Genomic DNA, 16,654 nt, shown 5'->3' with positions numbered 1-16,654 from the left:
AGCTCTCCTCTTGTCCCCTCACCTCTTCTTCATCGCTCTCTTGCCTCAAAGTTTCGACATCATCTCCCGTGGCATGTCCTCCTGTTCCTCTGCCAACGTCCCCCTGCCTCGACTGCCTGTCCATTTACACTCCTGTCTGTTCCCCACGTCTCACAGCGGTGAGACTCTCCGTTGTTTCCTCTCTTCCGCTCGGGACATCTCGCCCGTCACGCTAGGACCCCTCTGAGTTTTCGGCCTTAATTCAACTTTCACTTCTTCCTCTTCCCTCTGCATCTCTTTCAATTTCCCTCGTCGCACCCCCCTCCTCTGCCTCTCGCAGACTCTCTGTTGAGCATGCTTCCTGTAACTCGAGGCTGGGTGAAATCAGGCTCCCGCTCTTTGTTATCTCCAACTTCACCTCACGGACTATTTGAGAGTTTGTGATTGTAGTAGATGCATTTGAAGCTACGTGATCACGATATGTTGGTCCTACATTGCTGTGATGTTTTCAGTAGCCCTTAGTGAGTGGTTTTTGATATATTGCTCTTTTGATCCCCATAAAGTTTAATCGTAGGAAAATCTTTGTAAAATGTTGTTGGGATGGTTTAATTGGTGTCCAGGTGCGTCAAACCTCTGACTTAATTCTAAAACAAATGACTTTGTGGGAGTGACAGCAGCTGTGAAGGGTGACTTGGCTCCGTACCTATGGCTTCACCGCTGAGATAACCCGGCGGAGAGGCTGAGTCTGTTGCGATGACATTTACACTGAGTGAATGTTGCCAGCGTCAAAGGGAGTCTTATAGTGGTTAAAGGTCTAAGACGCACAACAAAGCCCTCTGGAAGTAGGTCAGCGAAGGCTCTGTGAGTTGAGTGTCTGGTTAGGTTCTGATACAGGCATCAGAGATTTCACTCCCACTGTCGGAACTGGCAGAGGATTTATAACAGCAGAAATCGTCAGCTTCCTGATGTGATAGGCGTCGTTGCACTATTATTGGTTTCAGTGAATCTCAGTTTGCGAGTTGGGTGTGATTCCTCATTGCGATCTCTGCCTTTCTCAGTTAATTCTTTTGACTGCTGTTGCTTGTTGTCTTGCCGTGAGGTCTTAGTAGTGAATTGCGAGTTCTCTGAGGAACCGTCTTCACTGTGAGCGTCATTTGTCTGTTGATGCTCACCAACTTTTCAAACATTATCTGTTTTACTTGTGTGAAATGCGTGTGAAATGTCTTTGGGAAAGATAAAGTATGCTGCTTGTTGGTGTAGGTCGTTCCGTAGCAGAAGATTCACCAGGTAGGTATATCTTGAGAGATGTGATGCTGTGGACATCTCAGGGAAAGTGTTAGTATGAGCTCCATCACTTGCTGTATCTGAGAAAAACATGTTAATAAGCGGAACATTGAAAATTGCCTTGACTGTGTCTTACTTTGCTTTTAAGGACAAAAGCCGTGCCAGGTTGTAATTTGGGTATTGAAATCCCCCTCAGACAATTTGATATTTTGGAGGGTTTGGCATCATAAGATAGCTCTGCATTAATTATTCCCTCTTGTCCTCTAACTGCAGGCTGAACTACGCCGGGTAATGAGGCCATATGTTTGTACCCTACAGTGAGCTCCTCCACATCAAGAGGACGTGTGCCGGAAATGTTCAGCAAGTGACGCTGCACTTTGATCTTTCACGCAGGTTAAGCACCATTTTGTTCCATTTCTTTCAGTCACAGAAGCCCTCACTCCGGGACTTTGAAGAGGGATTTGGTCGCTGTATAGGAATGTTGTTTCCTACTTCTAATATCATATTTTCGTCCCTGCCTTCTGGCTGTTTGTCCTCCCTCTCATTATGCAAATCGGCCAGGCCATCATTACATGAGAACGAGGAGAGATAACACCGCAACTCCCACCGCCTGTTGTTGGCAGACGCGAGCGTAATAGAGTCCGTGTTCCTTTGATTCCTGTTATCGTGCAGCGTGTGATGCCAAACGGAGCCCCGGCCACCCCTATGGACAAATGAACCCTGGGCTCTGGAGTGCCATTCGTCATTGATTCTAATCCAGCCTGGCTGGGAGAGATAACGACCTTCTCATAATTAGAGATCAATGGGATATTTGGGTGTGACGCCTCTCGCCTGATAGATGCTCTTCGGTCGGCGAGAGTGAATCTGGCACGTGGTCTGAGGCGAGGCTGGCTCCGCTCGTGGAGGCGATTATGGCAGATGCCTCTGTGAGTTGAGCTCTCCCGTACGGTGGAGGTGGTGGCGGTTGGTGACGGTGGTGGTGGTGGTGCGGTGTGAAATTCGCCTGTGTCTCCAGGCTTCTGGCTCGTTGCAGCGTGTTGATTTGTTCTCAGTGAGTATTGCCGCTGATCCATGACCCCTGATATTCTTCCTTTTAAACGCTGCTCAGTTGCGACCGTGTTTGCAGCTTCTGTTCGCTCTGTACGATAACCCTGGAATTCTTCATCAGCAGCCCGCACTACAGAGAAACAAAAACAACAATTTCTCTATCTTTTTTCCCTTTCTTTCTTTCTGTAAGTTGCCATCAGTAAAAGGAAAATACCATTTAAAAAAAGGGATTGTTTGTGGTTAGTTTGCCACAGATGAGGCCTAATCTGGGCTGTATTTATGTCTAAATGCCAAAGCGGTAGCACAAATGGAGAGCTCTGTCAATCATGATACTTTTATATGATGTTGAGCCATTACAGTTAATTACAATAATTTCAACTTTGAACCGGTGAAATAAGGGGAATTGGGCTTGTAAAATCCTTTCTGTAAATACTGCAAATATTTGGGTTTACATAAAAATCTATCAAAGCCTATCGAAGCCTTTTTTATCGCATTTGTTGCCAAATGTAGTAGATATTCACCGTGATCAATTCCATTTGATTGGCAGGGGGCAATAACATAGCTTGCAGGTGGTTTGGGTCAGGCACTATTTGGGTAAGGTACTATTTAGGCAAGGTTTTGGTGTAGTTTAATTAGTTCTTAGATCCTAGTCATGGCATCGTTAGGGTCAATAAGCTCTGTGCTTAACTGTAGTTCCCTTTTCCAGAGGGTGGCCTTCCATTTTCCTGTTCCGGGTCTGTTTCTGTGAGGTTTAAGCTTTCATGACATTCACTTTTACACCACATTCAAAGTCTTTGTCCTGGTCCTTCAAAAGTGTACAAAAAGTTTTAATGAAAAATTCCATTCCAGTGATCAATGGCAGGTGTTTTTCTCTCACATTTCTAAGCCTTTTCAACTGCAATGAAAAAATAAATCTTTGCCTGCGGGTGTCGCTGTGAGGGATTTTGCCTGTCATCATCGCCTTTGCTCCGCCCCCCCCAAAGGAAAGGATAGGGGGGGGAGGAGGGCGAGGAGGAGAGTGGGCGGATTAATCGACTGTGACCTCACTGTCGAAGGGCCAAGCTCAGATTACTTTTCAGCCTAATTATTCAGAAAACCCCAGACCACAGAAAATCCACTGAATGTTCTAAGTTCAGTTTTTTGGGTGTAATTGAGGTCATAAAACCACCCAAAAAAACATTGAAAATAAAAAAGTGAAAATGAATGTCATGATACCTTTAAGGTAAGGTTTAAGGCATAGTGTTTGTGAGGTTAAGGTTATGCACTATTAGTCTTGATGAAGAATATAGCTATTGTTTTTGTACAGCCATGATGTTATGATTCCACATGTCCATGTAGTAGCTACAGTAGTATATGCTCTGATCTGGTCGGCAGATCCACCGATCTGTGTCAGACTTTGCCGTATAGAACATCTTGTGTGCCGAAAATAGCCAATCTACAAGCTGACAATGTGTTGTGAAGCAGCAGGCAGATGTCTACTACAACTGGCAAAACAATAAGGTTGAAGGCAGGATGTCACACAGAAAAGCAACAGGCATAAAAGTGATGATGGCACTCAGCAGGTGTTTGCCTCTTCTGTTGTGACAAAGAAACCCTAGCGTGACACAAGCTCCTTCTGAGATGAAATGTTTTCGCTTTAATTCCATATTGTTTCAACATTGCAGTTCAAAATAGGATGACTCATGAAAACACATTTTAGCTCTCAGTAGTTAAGTTATTGATCGTAAGGTTTTCGAACATTCATTTTTTTACCCACTCACATTGAATTATATATATATATATATATAACAAGAATAATTTCACTAATTTAAGTGCTGAATATAATACATCAAACAGAAATATCGGATTGTGTTCAAATCAAACATTAATTTCTATGGCTAAGGATTAGTTAATTAAATTGGGCAATTATTTTCTGAGGTTTTAATATGGTTACAATTCATTTCCATGAAAGACTAATCACCATCAATGACATACGATGTGGGTGGGTGGGTAAGAAATGAATGTTCATGAACCTTACAGTCAATAGCTTCACCCTTTTAAGATCTGAGGCCGATTCTGCAAAGCATCTCTGTCGGGTGGAAACCTCACATGTCAGGAGGTTATGCAGGTTCAGGATTCAAAATTAGCTATTTCAAAATTACAATTTTAAAAAATTGCAAGCTCAAAATGTGTCGCTTCGCACCACGTTTCGAGCTTGTGGATCTTCCACTTTTGATGCTTTTGTGTGACGCTGTAGTATGATCAAGTATTAGGCATTCATTTTCAAATCAACACTAAAGGTTAGAATATGGAGATAAGAGGTTTCTGCCCGACAGCAACGAAATGCCTTCTAAATCCTAAGAGTTTTCTGAAAAACTGTTGCTATAATAGCGGAAATCTAAAATGACAGATTATTTCCCAGTTTTAATGGGTTAAGAGCTAAAATGTGTTTTCATGCTTGCACTAAAGGAGCATTATAAATTAATACATACTGCACCTGTAAGCGTGGAAACGAGCAGCGTGAAACAACACAGGAAGCCAGCCATGTCTGTTCAGTCACATTTAACGTCGCTCAAATCCCAATGAATAAGTGGCCTTATTACTGTGTAATATCCAGCTGAGCCGAAGGTATCGGTGGCTTACAGACGCACAGCTGGTGTCATCTCCTACTGTGAGCTTCTGTCTTCTGCTGTTCATTTATACATGGATTGGATTTCTCTGACATGTAAACAAAGCAGACAATTGTCTGCTTTGTGTTTGTGTGTGTGTGTGTGTGTGTGTGTGTGTGTGTGTGTGTGTGTGTGGGGGGGGGGGGGGTAGGTATCCCATTTCCTAGGCAAACGAGATTTGTTAGATTTTGATGCTTAGGCCCCTCCACAAATATTCAAGAGGGACCTTCCCGACACGCACGCACGCACACACGCACGCACGCACGCACGCACGCACGCACACACACACACACACACACACACACACACACACACACACGCTCGCGCGTGCCCTTGTGGTTAGAGTATCCGGGGCTCGTCTCTCTCGCAGCTAGATGGGTCCTTGGCCTGAATAAACATTGAAGACCCCTGGTTTAAACTGTATGAGCGTGAGCGTATGCAATGCATATGGTTGACATAGCTGTTGAGCAGTGTGTGCAGCATAACAACGCCATGAACATAAGGGTTCCCCATAGGGAATATAACATTGATGGCAGTACAGAAGTACTATGGTTTATAATCCCATGATTAGTGCTCAAACATTACTCAAGTATGTGGCCTGTGAGGTGGTAGATTTTTCAGTCACACCTGGCCTTAGTCAAACTAATTAGACACTGGGCCGGTTGAAATGATCACACAGGATAAATCAGCGCACACGCGCAGGGACACATGCACACACACACACGCACACACACACACGCTCACGCACACATGCACTCACACACACACACACACACACACACACACACACACACACACACACACACACACACACACACACACACACACACGCACACACAGGAGACAGCCTTTCTCATGACAGCATGCTTCCATCTGCTCTGCACCATCTTGCCCGCTCGTCAACACACATGTCTTTTTCACAGCAGCCGTTTTGACATGAAATAGTAGGTCGCACACCAGGTGTTGGTGCCAATGATATTAATTAAAGATCCAGTGCAATGACATTTTCTGTCATTTTATGTTGAAGTTTCAGTCTGAAACGGCCTCGCAACCAATCAGAAGGTTCCATCCCTTCAGGCTGTGGCACGGTAGAACCTCACTCACATGGTGCGCATTGTTATTGTTTGTAACTGGGAGAGATAGATGGCCACTGTGAAGAATGTTTGTTACCAAGTTGCTTATTTCTAACCTAAAATGTTTTCAGATACATATTTCCGTGTGCTGATTCAGTTTAAAATGAGTAATACATGTCTGGATGTCATCTTGAATGAGAAAATCAGCTGTGTTTGAACAAAATCAAGATTTATTTATATTCATGAAAGTTGATATTTGTCTTCACGTAGTATGTTTTTGTTTACAGGAAGTAATTAAGATTGTCTTTTTAGGGACTTTTGATATAAAAATACACACAAATGGTTTAATTTGTTTGGCATCTATTGCTAGGTACAGTATGCCCATGTGATGATCACGGATATGCTCTAAAATTGTGAAAAACATATTTTTCATTTCATTAGATCTTTAAGACCATTCAGGTCAAACGGAGTCAGGGTGCTGCTATTGTGAATATTTTGGCTCACAGGAAAGACTGCTAGGGTGCCTTTGTAAATGCAAATCTGATAACCTCCTCCAATTTCAGAGCATAAATGGTGTTCATTTATGTAAAAGGTCAGAGTAGATAGGCCTCTTTGTAAACTGATGTTGCCATGCCATTTTCCTCTTTCTTTCAACACAAATTCATTCCACTAGCCCATACCCGGTCGACCACCCACCACCCAAGACAGACAGAGGTTACTCCAATTATATAGTAGGATGCACATAATGATGATTACAACCTGTTTTGTCACAAGTAGATGCGTGTTCAATACTCTAGTCGCGATGACCTCCTTCGTCATTGTTGTCACAAAACCTTCAGAATAATTTTTGGACAAACAACCACAGATAGCACCCAGGGTGTGCTCCAGTACCCTCAAAGCGTATTAAAAAAGGCACCCTATATGTCAGCAGTTCTCAACCTATTCTGGATCACTTGAAAATCCCATAAAGCGTTTGCGGTCCACCCATCTGACCACTCAAGTTAAGTGGTCAAATGGGTGGAGCTGTGTGCATTTTCAGAGCATGTTTATTTTAATGATTAATCAATCGACTGTGTTCTGGCTTGGATCAATGGAACTAACGTAGTATAGGCTACTTTAAGTATTTATTTGGTATCACAAAAAAAACGAATTTTTCTAGGTTTTAAAATAAATGTATAGTTATAGTATTGTTAAAATCTTAGTGTTTTGCCAATTATTTGGGTGCCCACTTGCAATACCCTCATGGCCCACCAGTGGGCCCCGGCGCACAGGTTGAGAATCACTGCTAACCTTAATTGATATAATTGGCAACACCTGCATTACCCTACTATTTCATGTCAGTATGGCTGCTGTGATAAAGGCCTATATCAGAGGTCCTCAACGTGGGGTCCATGAGTGACCCTTAGGGTTCCTTGAGGGAGTTCCAAATAGACCCTTACAGGTCTGTAACTCTAAAGAGTAATGGGGGTCCTTGAAATTAAAACGTTTGAGAAGCACTGGTCTATTTAGCCAACTCTAATCCACCTCCTGCATCGTACATCACCAAAATGTTTGCTAATGCTTGCTCTCAAGTTGATGTGAAGCCTTTAAACTATAACCAATTTAAACCACAAGGTTATTCAGATAATTCATCATTCAGATGCTCACATAAAAACAAGGACAGCCAAGTACTTGGGTCAAATTTACGACTTTGTTTGTGTAGAAAAAACAATTAGGGGCTGGATCTTATTAAAGTGATATGCATCTTTTATTAGACTTTATCCAGGATTAGCCTTCTTCTTGAACAAAAGAGTCGATATTACATTTTCAAATGAGCACAGTTCAACAAGTTTGTGTTATCGTTTCATAACAGAAAAACAAAACTTTATAAATGTTCATTGCTGACCTTACGACCTTACGCCGACGTTATTGCATTTCTTAGGAACAGAGTTACCCAACATTTGATGCCTGAGGAAAGATCAGGGCATTGGGAATCCATAGAGATGTTTTTTTTTAACACAAGCAAATAAAAACAAACTAGAAAAAGTGCTCTTCGGAGCACAGGTCTCCGCCAGGTCAGGTACGTTATTGTGGCCTCCTGGTGGCGCTATAATAGGCCAATGTGAAAAGGGTGCCATTTGTTCAAGGGCTTTTCACTGCAATCGGACACTGCATTCATGATTTGAGGCATTTTGTTCCAAAAATATGTTTGCAGAATTAGACCTGCTGGTGGCGCTATAACAGGCCAATGTGAAAAGGGTGGAATTTTTTCGTCGGCCTAATAGAAATGTGCGTGTGAAATTTCACGGAAATCGCAAGCTGCGTTCATGATTTGAGGCATTTTGTTCAAAACGGAACAATCCTGCAAACTTTGGAAGCCAATCTTAGGCAATCAGGATGGAATATGGGAAATCGGATAAATCCGTGTTGATCACATGACTATAGAGATACTGTGTACCGATTTGTGTGATGTTTGGACAAAATCTGTAGGAGTAGTATCAATAAATGTGTTTTGCACATATTGGCCTCCTGGTGGCGCTATAAACGGCCAATCTGAAATATTTGGGCCAGAGGTTCTGAGTTGGCATCCAGGGAGTGTGCGTGCACAGTTTCGCAGCGGCCGGGCCAACGGTGCCAGAGATTAGCTGCTAACGGACGGACAGGACGGACACACGGACGGACGGACGGACGGACGGACGGACGGACGGACGGACGGACGGACGGACGGACGGACAGAGGGTAAAACATACTCTCTCGCCATGCCTTTCGGCCTGGCGGAGACAACAATGGAATAGCAGCGCACACCAGTAGTGAGGAGGTGCTGACCACGAGAGATATAACTGTTTCGAAGAAAAGGGGTGACACAGCTCGTAGTCACGATACAATAACTTTTTTTTATTTTACCAATGTTTCGACACAATAGGTCTTCTTCAGGGTAAAAAACACACACACACACACACACACACACACACACACACACACACACACACACACACACACACACACACAGAACACAGAACACTTTCTTAACAACTTCTGCCAAAAAAACTTTGATGGCAAGAACCACTGCCATAAAAAGTTTATTGGCAGAACAAGTGAAATATCTCAGTGCAGACTTTTAAGCCTTAACCACTTTAACATTCTACGATCTCACAATGCGTTGCAATAAACTGTTGTGAGCTTGTAGATCAGCTTTTTTTATCTAGAAATTGTTTGAAAAGTGGGGAATAATTTTGAAAATTGTCACTTATGGAGGTCCGCGGCTAAATACGTATCTTTGGGGGTCCTTGACATGAAAATATTTGAGAACCACTGCCCTAGGAAATACGACACAATACGGAAATTAAATGCTCTCAAAACACAATTTCATGTCATCTTTAAATGCAATCAATCAATCAATCAATCAATCAATCGATCTCAGAAGCTCCTGTGAGCCAGCCAGCGAGTCTAGTAAGTTTTCACTTCCTGACTTCCTGTCAATCACACCTGTGCTTCCTGTTCCATGTCAGTGTGTTGGAGTGGTGACCCATTCATAGGCCGTACAACACAGTGATTCTCAACCTGTGGGCCGGGGCGGGGACCACTAGTGAGCTGCGAGGGTGCTGCATGTGGGCCCCCAAATAATTACCAAAACGCTAGCATTTTTATGATAATATAACATTAATATAAAAGAATAATGTAAAAATAGTGTGGTGTTTTTTTCTTTAAAACATTGAAAAGAGCTTTCTTTGTGATACCAATAAATAGGAACTATTTTAAAGACGTAGTGAAATTACAGTCTCAAACGGCCAATCAGAAGGTTCCATCCCTTCAGGCTATGGCACGGTGGAATCTCACATTGCGCGGTGCTAGTGTTTGTAGCCTGCAGGCACACGCTGCCCAAGGGATAGAGAGACGGCCACTGTGCAGAATGTTTAAGCAAGTTGCTTATTTCTAATCTGAAATGTTTTCAGATACATATTTTAGTTTGCTGATTAAGTTTACAATCAGGGCCGGTTCTGACCCAATTACCGCCCTAGGCAAGGTTTCTCGGATGCCTTCCTACTGATGTATCTTCTTCCACTGCCGACAACCCATATGAAGTATCTCTTCCACGGCCTTAAAGGCTCTATTGCACTTTTGTAGTTGCCAACAACGCCATATTGCAGATAAGTTTGTTGTTCCAGAGATGAGAATGAATGGTTGTAGAATGAATGGAGTCATCACTAGTCAGTGAGGTGTCTTTGCTTCCAGTTTATTACAGCAGCCAACCATCTCCACAGCCTAACGGCCGGGAGTGGCACACACAGATATTTACACTTTGGTACAGTCTATATAGCAGTGGTCACATTGAATAAGGGGGTGGGGGTCAGCCTCCAAAAGGTTAGACCCCACCCAGACAAACAATAGATCACCCTTTTAGTCCCTGGTTCGATTTGCAACTGTATAGGCAGGAAAGGGGGATGGGGGACACATGCTCTCTCTCCCAGGTAAGCAACAAAGAGAATGTTAATAGTACCCCCACACCCCGGTCAGCCAACAGCTGTCTCAATCCGCTCTTCTGTCTGTATGCTCCCTGTGAAATATGGCTTACATGTATATCATGTTATTAAATATACTCCAGACCCCCCATGGGAGACATTAAAACGTCTTCCACAAACACGTATATTTCAAAAGAACCACAAAGAACCGCCCCCCATGAAAAGCGACTGGAACACCAACTAGGACAAAAAGAAACATTCAGGAAAACTAAAACAGCACACAACATCAACCCAGAAAAATGCACATACAAAAACCAAGATTACATAGTACAGCGACACGGTGAATTACATCAAATAGACACATCCCCCAAAACTAATTAGCGTGCAGGATCCCTCTGTTAGCCTTTTAAACTCCAGGATAAAACATTACACAGCCCCCACCCAGTGGAAGTTGACAGCACACAGTCGAATTACGCTCACCAAGCCATAACACCACCCCCCAAGATCAATGTCCCCCCCGCCTAGTCACCAAAATATACTCAAAGATAGCCTAATACTTATCCCTAAGTTTTACACCGTACCATCAAGCACAAATGACAACTACCACGGAAGTGCCTACACGGAGAAAAGAAGGCAGTGTACCCCCAATGAAACAATAATCCACAAAGTAAACTCACATTAAACACAGGAGACCAGAAAGTAAAAAAATACCCTCGCATCACTTCCCATGGCAGCCATAGCCCCATAGTTTAACCCACGCTTATCACAAAAACATAACCCCAGGTCCCATATGCGCAGCGTTCCGTTCGATAATGTCTCTCTTGCAGTCTCCCTCAATGTCATCTCCTCACCCCAGCCGTGCTCCAGCGCCGTACCCAGATTGTCCAACAGATAGTTGCATTTTAACAACAGAGCGCTCTACTGGCGACCGCAGGAGACGTGATAACACACTCCCCACGAAGAACCCCACCATTGCAAGTTCTCCACTCTGCCGGCACCCGCTGTCCTCTCCTCTCAACATACCCGCTACGAAGAACCCCGTCCATCCACAGGTTCCCCGCTCTGCCGTCAGCACCGCAGCGCGCTCCTTTAGCGATCGCAGAAGACAAGTTGTGGCTGCACGACTCATCTGTATGAGTTCAGTGAGGTATATCAAGCCCTTCAGGCTCACAATACTTCGTGACTGATGGGTGATTTCATTAGGGGGTGCATAGAGCTCAGAGACAACAGTGTCATGGGGAGTTATCAGCCGTGAGTTTGTATACTGCCCTCCAACTATTGGCTTCATATCTGAAATAGGAATAGTGGAATAGAATAGAGGAATAGTACATGGATAAAAATGTGTCAAGCCTTGAGAATTATCCAGTTTATGGCATTGCTTTTCAAACTCTTGCATGTCAAGGACCCCCAAATTAAATATATATTTAGCCGCGGACCGCCATCTGAAAATATCTTGTGCCAAGGCCATAACAAGGCTTGTGTTGTTGTTAAAATATTTTAAAAAAATATTCCAAATTTTTCATATTTGTGCAAGATTTTCTAATGGCCGACATATAGGGCTAAAGTGGTTACATTATTATTATTATTATTATTTCCCTTATGACCAACATATTTTTCATTTCACGATGACTTCATCAAACCAGAAATTCTCCAGACCAATAATTTGAGAATACTTACCGACGTGAACTGACCTTTATTTCATAATTTCTACTTGTTGGAGTGGCATGTTGTAGCCCTTCCTAATGTTGGCCGAACATATACATAACACAGCTTCACACCCCCAAAAATATATCCCCATAACAACACATCCAACTGTAAGACTGCAATAACTATAGCTCTGCACTGTGACATCATCAGTGCTCTGAGAGGGTACACAAATGGACCCGGAAGAGTAAAATGAAGACTGAGGATTTTACTGTGTGTTATACCAGTGGTTCTCAACCTTTTCCGGATCAGGGTCCACTTGAAAATCTCAAAAGCGTTTGCGGCCCACTCATCTGACCACTTAACACGGTCAACAGTTAAGTGGGCTGATGGGTGGCCACATACTGTACATTTTCAGAGCCTTTTTGTTTTAATGGTCACTCAATCGATCGTGTTCCGGCTTGGTATCAATGGAGCACAAAGGTGAGAAATGCGTGCTATCTTTTGTTATGTAGTGGAGTATATTTAATAACATGATATACATGTAAGCCATATTTCACAGGGAGCATACAGACAGAAGAGCGGATTGAGACAGCTGTTGGCTGACCGGGGTGTGGGGGTACTATTAACATTCTCTTTGTTGCTTACCTGGGAGAGAGAGCATGTGTCCCCCATCCCCCTTTCCTGCCTATACAGTTGCAAATCGAACCAGGGACTAAAAGGGTGATCTATTGTTTGTCTGGGTGGGGTCTAACCTTTTGGAGGCTGACCCCCACCCCCTTATTCAATGTGACCACTGCTATATAGACTGTACCAAAGTGTAAATATCTGTGTGTGCCACTCCCGGCCGTTAGGCTGTGGAGATGGTTGGCTGCTGTAATAAACTGGAAGCAAAGACACCTCACTGACTAGTGATGACTCCATTCATTCTACAACCATTCATTCTCATCTCTGGAACAACAAACTTATCTGCAATATGGCGTTGTTGGCAACTACAAAAGTGCAATAGAGCCTTTAAGGCCGTGGAAGAGATACTTCATATGGGTTGTCGGCAGTGGAAGAAGATACATCATATGGCGTCTAAGTCGGCAGTCGCGTTGGTTTGGTTGTTGATACTGAGCCAGGCGTCGAAAGAACGTGCGGCGGGTGATGGTCATCATGGACATCGGCACGACATGACGACAACTTTTCGAGAATCTACAAGGAGAGGACCTCGTGACCAGATCTAGGACGGCTGCACGACTCACAGGATAAACAAGTGAAATTCAGAGTGATGAAGCAAAAAATGTGTCGACCAAATAGGAACTGGAAATTGATGCTGATCAAATTTACATAAATGTTATAGTGTTCTGGTTTGATCTTAATGATATTTTGTGTGGTTTTCTCTCCTGATTGGATACATTTAGTATCCTGACCTGAAAATGTATTTTATTGGGAGTTCCCCGTTACTGAACAAACACTCTATAGCAATGATTACTGTCGGAAAATAGAGTTTTAACCTTTTAACTAAAATAACATCACTTACACCCTTTTAAGTACCCTATTTCGGTAACAATGCCAGGGAATAAGTGGGCGGATTACAGGGGGAAAAGTGGGACAGAGTATATCCCACTCAGTAGAGTGGGGGAAATAGATCTGGATTAAAGGAATGGATTAAACCTCAAGTGGGGGATGAATCACAGGCACTGTGCAGATATTGTAGGCTAAGTGTGAAATATGAGCACATCATGCATATCTGGGTCACAGATAAACATAAAAGCAATGCGGTATCGTTCTGGTCAATAAGGCTGACAGACATTGGATTGACGGTCTCAAAGCCAAGAACGAGACAACACAGATTGGTGAGCCTTCATACTGTCGCCTGTCACAAATGCATTAATTCTATTTTGACCATCTCCGAAAAATGTATTGGATCTAATGGTGTTAAAAAAAAAACTCAAAAGAGCAGAGACCTAACACACTGCATTAATAAACCATGTAATTGCTCCATTAATGTTGAAAGAACTCCAGAGGGAGACTGGAGATGCCCAATCCCTCATGACTGACAAAAGCGGTTATTTCATCTGTAAAGCATGTCACTTTGGCTTTTTTTCCCACTAGAGTCGTTTATTTTGAGCTTGTTTTCAAAGATCTGGTCGCTTGTTTCTCTCGAGAAATCTGGCAAACCTCATTGTGATTTTGTGGTGTTTACGCGTCACAACCGTGCAAGCTGCAGTCACTGAACCTTACAGGTGTGTAGTTCAGATAATAATGAACGCCAAGTTCATTGGCATCCATTCAGTACATGGGTGTGGTCCGAGTTATGGGCGCCGGAAGTACGGGGCCAAGAGGTACTGGCTAGCTGATAACATTGATTTACATTAGCATTGCTAGAACATGCTAGCAAGCTTCCAGTGGACATTTCTTAGTAACCGTAGTGCCAATTGAAAAAGCATTTTTAACTTTTTTGACTTGACTGAGGTACAGTATGACCCTGCCTCCTTCCCATAGTGGGTCTCGTGGGTAAACCCGTTCCACACATGATGGCTCACGCATGAGAACCCCTCCCCCCCACCCAGTGGGGTGGCGCAGGGGTAAAGTATACTCAAGACTATACAAATGGGACCCAATGCCTCCCTGCTTGGCCCTCGTGAATCATGTGACATAGCGTCATGTCCAGGGGGTGTACTTGTAAATCATGTGACATACTAGCGTCATGTCCAGGGGGTATCCTTGTACATCATGCTGCCTCATGCTACAGAAACAGGAGATAGGCTCCTGCCCAAAGGGCCAACAAACAGTTCCCGAGCCTGTTTAGTACCACACAGATCGGTTAAATAACGTTTTATTCATTAAAATGCATCAGTGGTACTCAAAATTTCAACTGAAGAAACATGCTATGCATAATTGATAAAAAAACGCAAAAATAATTAGGAATCATAAATCATCACTGACTGGGATTTATTGGTTCTAGGTTAGTGCATGAAAAGCTACCAATAATGGTCTCCATTGACCATAGTGAGCCTGAGGACAGCACCTATACAGCAGGGACCTGATAAGCTTATCTCATACTATACCGTATAGTGACAACCATTCAGCTCATTTAATTATTCTCATCAAGACTCCAAGTCTCTGAAACAGAACACAAGAAGGATGCATTTGGTGTAGATAATATAGGCCTGCTTATTGAATAACAAAATGGCTTATCTATGCATTGAGGGCATCAGCAGTTATATTATGTGCCTGAAGCTGTGTTTTAATGCAAGCCATTCAGAAGCCATGTTGTGAATTGGCCTTAATTAAAGAAACAATGAGACCTTTTGTCAAAGCCGTATGCCTCGCTTCTGTATAATAGTTGAAGGTTGTTGTGTTTGTTGTGTGTGCATGCGTGTGTGTCCCCATTATGCACATGTGGAGATCCTCACATCAGTGTACTGTAAATACATTGCTGCTGTTAGGCACAGTTTCTGAGAAGAGAAAGAACGAGACGGACGGACGGACGGACGGAGAGAATTTGAGAATGAGAGTGACAGGGAGAGGGAGAATGAGCGGGAGGGAGAGAGGGAAAACAATGGGGAGAGAGAGCATATTTCACCCACGCAATATAACCCAGAGAGAGAGCGAAACTCAACAAGCTGACCGGTGCTTTGCGACGCACTTTGTATGTACTGTATGTATGTGTGCGTATGAGAGAGAGAGAGAGAGAGAGAGAGAGAGAGAGAGAGAGAGAGAGAGAGAGAGAGAGAGAGAGAGAGAGAGAGAGAGAGAGAGAGAGAGAGAGAGAGAGAGAGAGAGAGAGAGAGAGAGAGAGAGAGAGAGAGAGAGAGAGAGAGAGAGAGAGAGAGAGAGAGACTAGCGTGTATCGACAGGTTGTAGATTTGCTTTTTTTGTTTTGTTGAAAAGTTGAAGAAGTTGAAGACTTTAATGACATACATAAATAAGATGGGGACACCAGGTTGAAAGTGGTCAATGTGTGTGCTAAGATGAAAGAGGCAGCTGGTGCAGGGGTAAAGTACCTGCCCACCTGCGGAGAGGTACTTCAATGGCCTACTGGCAGCATGCCAAGGTTATTATAGTTTACAGCTTTTCCTTCCTTTTTATTATTATTTCGTTTTGACTTCGAGTTTTCAATTTCATTCCAGTTTTAATTAGTTTTTAACTAAAACTAACTACTTATGAGTTTCACGCCACTACATTTCAAAGACAAATAATGTACCTTTGACTCCACTGCATTTCCAGGACGGGTCATGAGATACACTAGTATCTATATACTATATATCATACTATACTGACTCAAGTACCGGAGTTGAGTACTTTTTGTCCACCACTGACAAACGGTGCCGCGTTGTAAGGTGGTAGATCTGTTTTTTTCACTACTTCTTACCCTTAAAAAAATATACATATATATATTTACAGAAATTATTAGATATTTTATTTTTGACAAATGTTGGAATTGTTTTTAATTTATGAAGTTGTGATTTTTTTAGTTAAAACTTTTTTATTTTTAATGTAGGAAACGAAAAAAAGGAGATATTTACTCGCAACCCATAAAAATGTCCCA

General features: G+C 43.0%; 1 protein-coding gene across 1 annotated transcript in view; it reads right to left on the bottom strand.

The window, feature by feature from the left end:
* Window positions 1-15,209: 15,209 nt before the first annotated feature.
* The window catches only part of ttc12 (tetratricopeptide repeat domain 12), a gene marked incomplete at its 3' end in the record, with an annotated part of 33,938 nt that continues 32,493 nt past the window's right edge, over window positions 15,210-16,654 (bottom strand). The window contains exon 14 of the mRNA XM_080429262.1: window positions 15,210-15,225. Coding sequence (XP_080285388.1) covers window positions 15,210-15,225 — 16 coding nt within the window. The remainder of the gene's footprint in view (window positions 15,226-16,654) is intronic.

The sequence above is a fragment of the Gymnoscopelus braueri genome (genome assembly GCF_963280865.1).
Source record: "Gymnoscopelus braueri genome assembly, chromosome: 5".
NCBI classification, from domain to species: domain Eukaryota; kingdom Metazoa; phylum Chordata; class Actinopteri; order Myctophiformes; family Myctophidae; genus Gymnoscopelus; species Gymnoscopelus braueri.
Note: the sequence above shows the minus strand (reverse complement) of the source record. Positions and strands in the feature narration are given on the sequence as shown.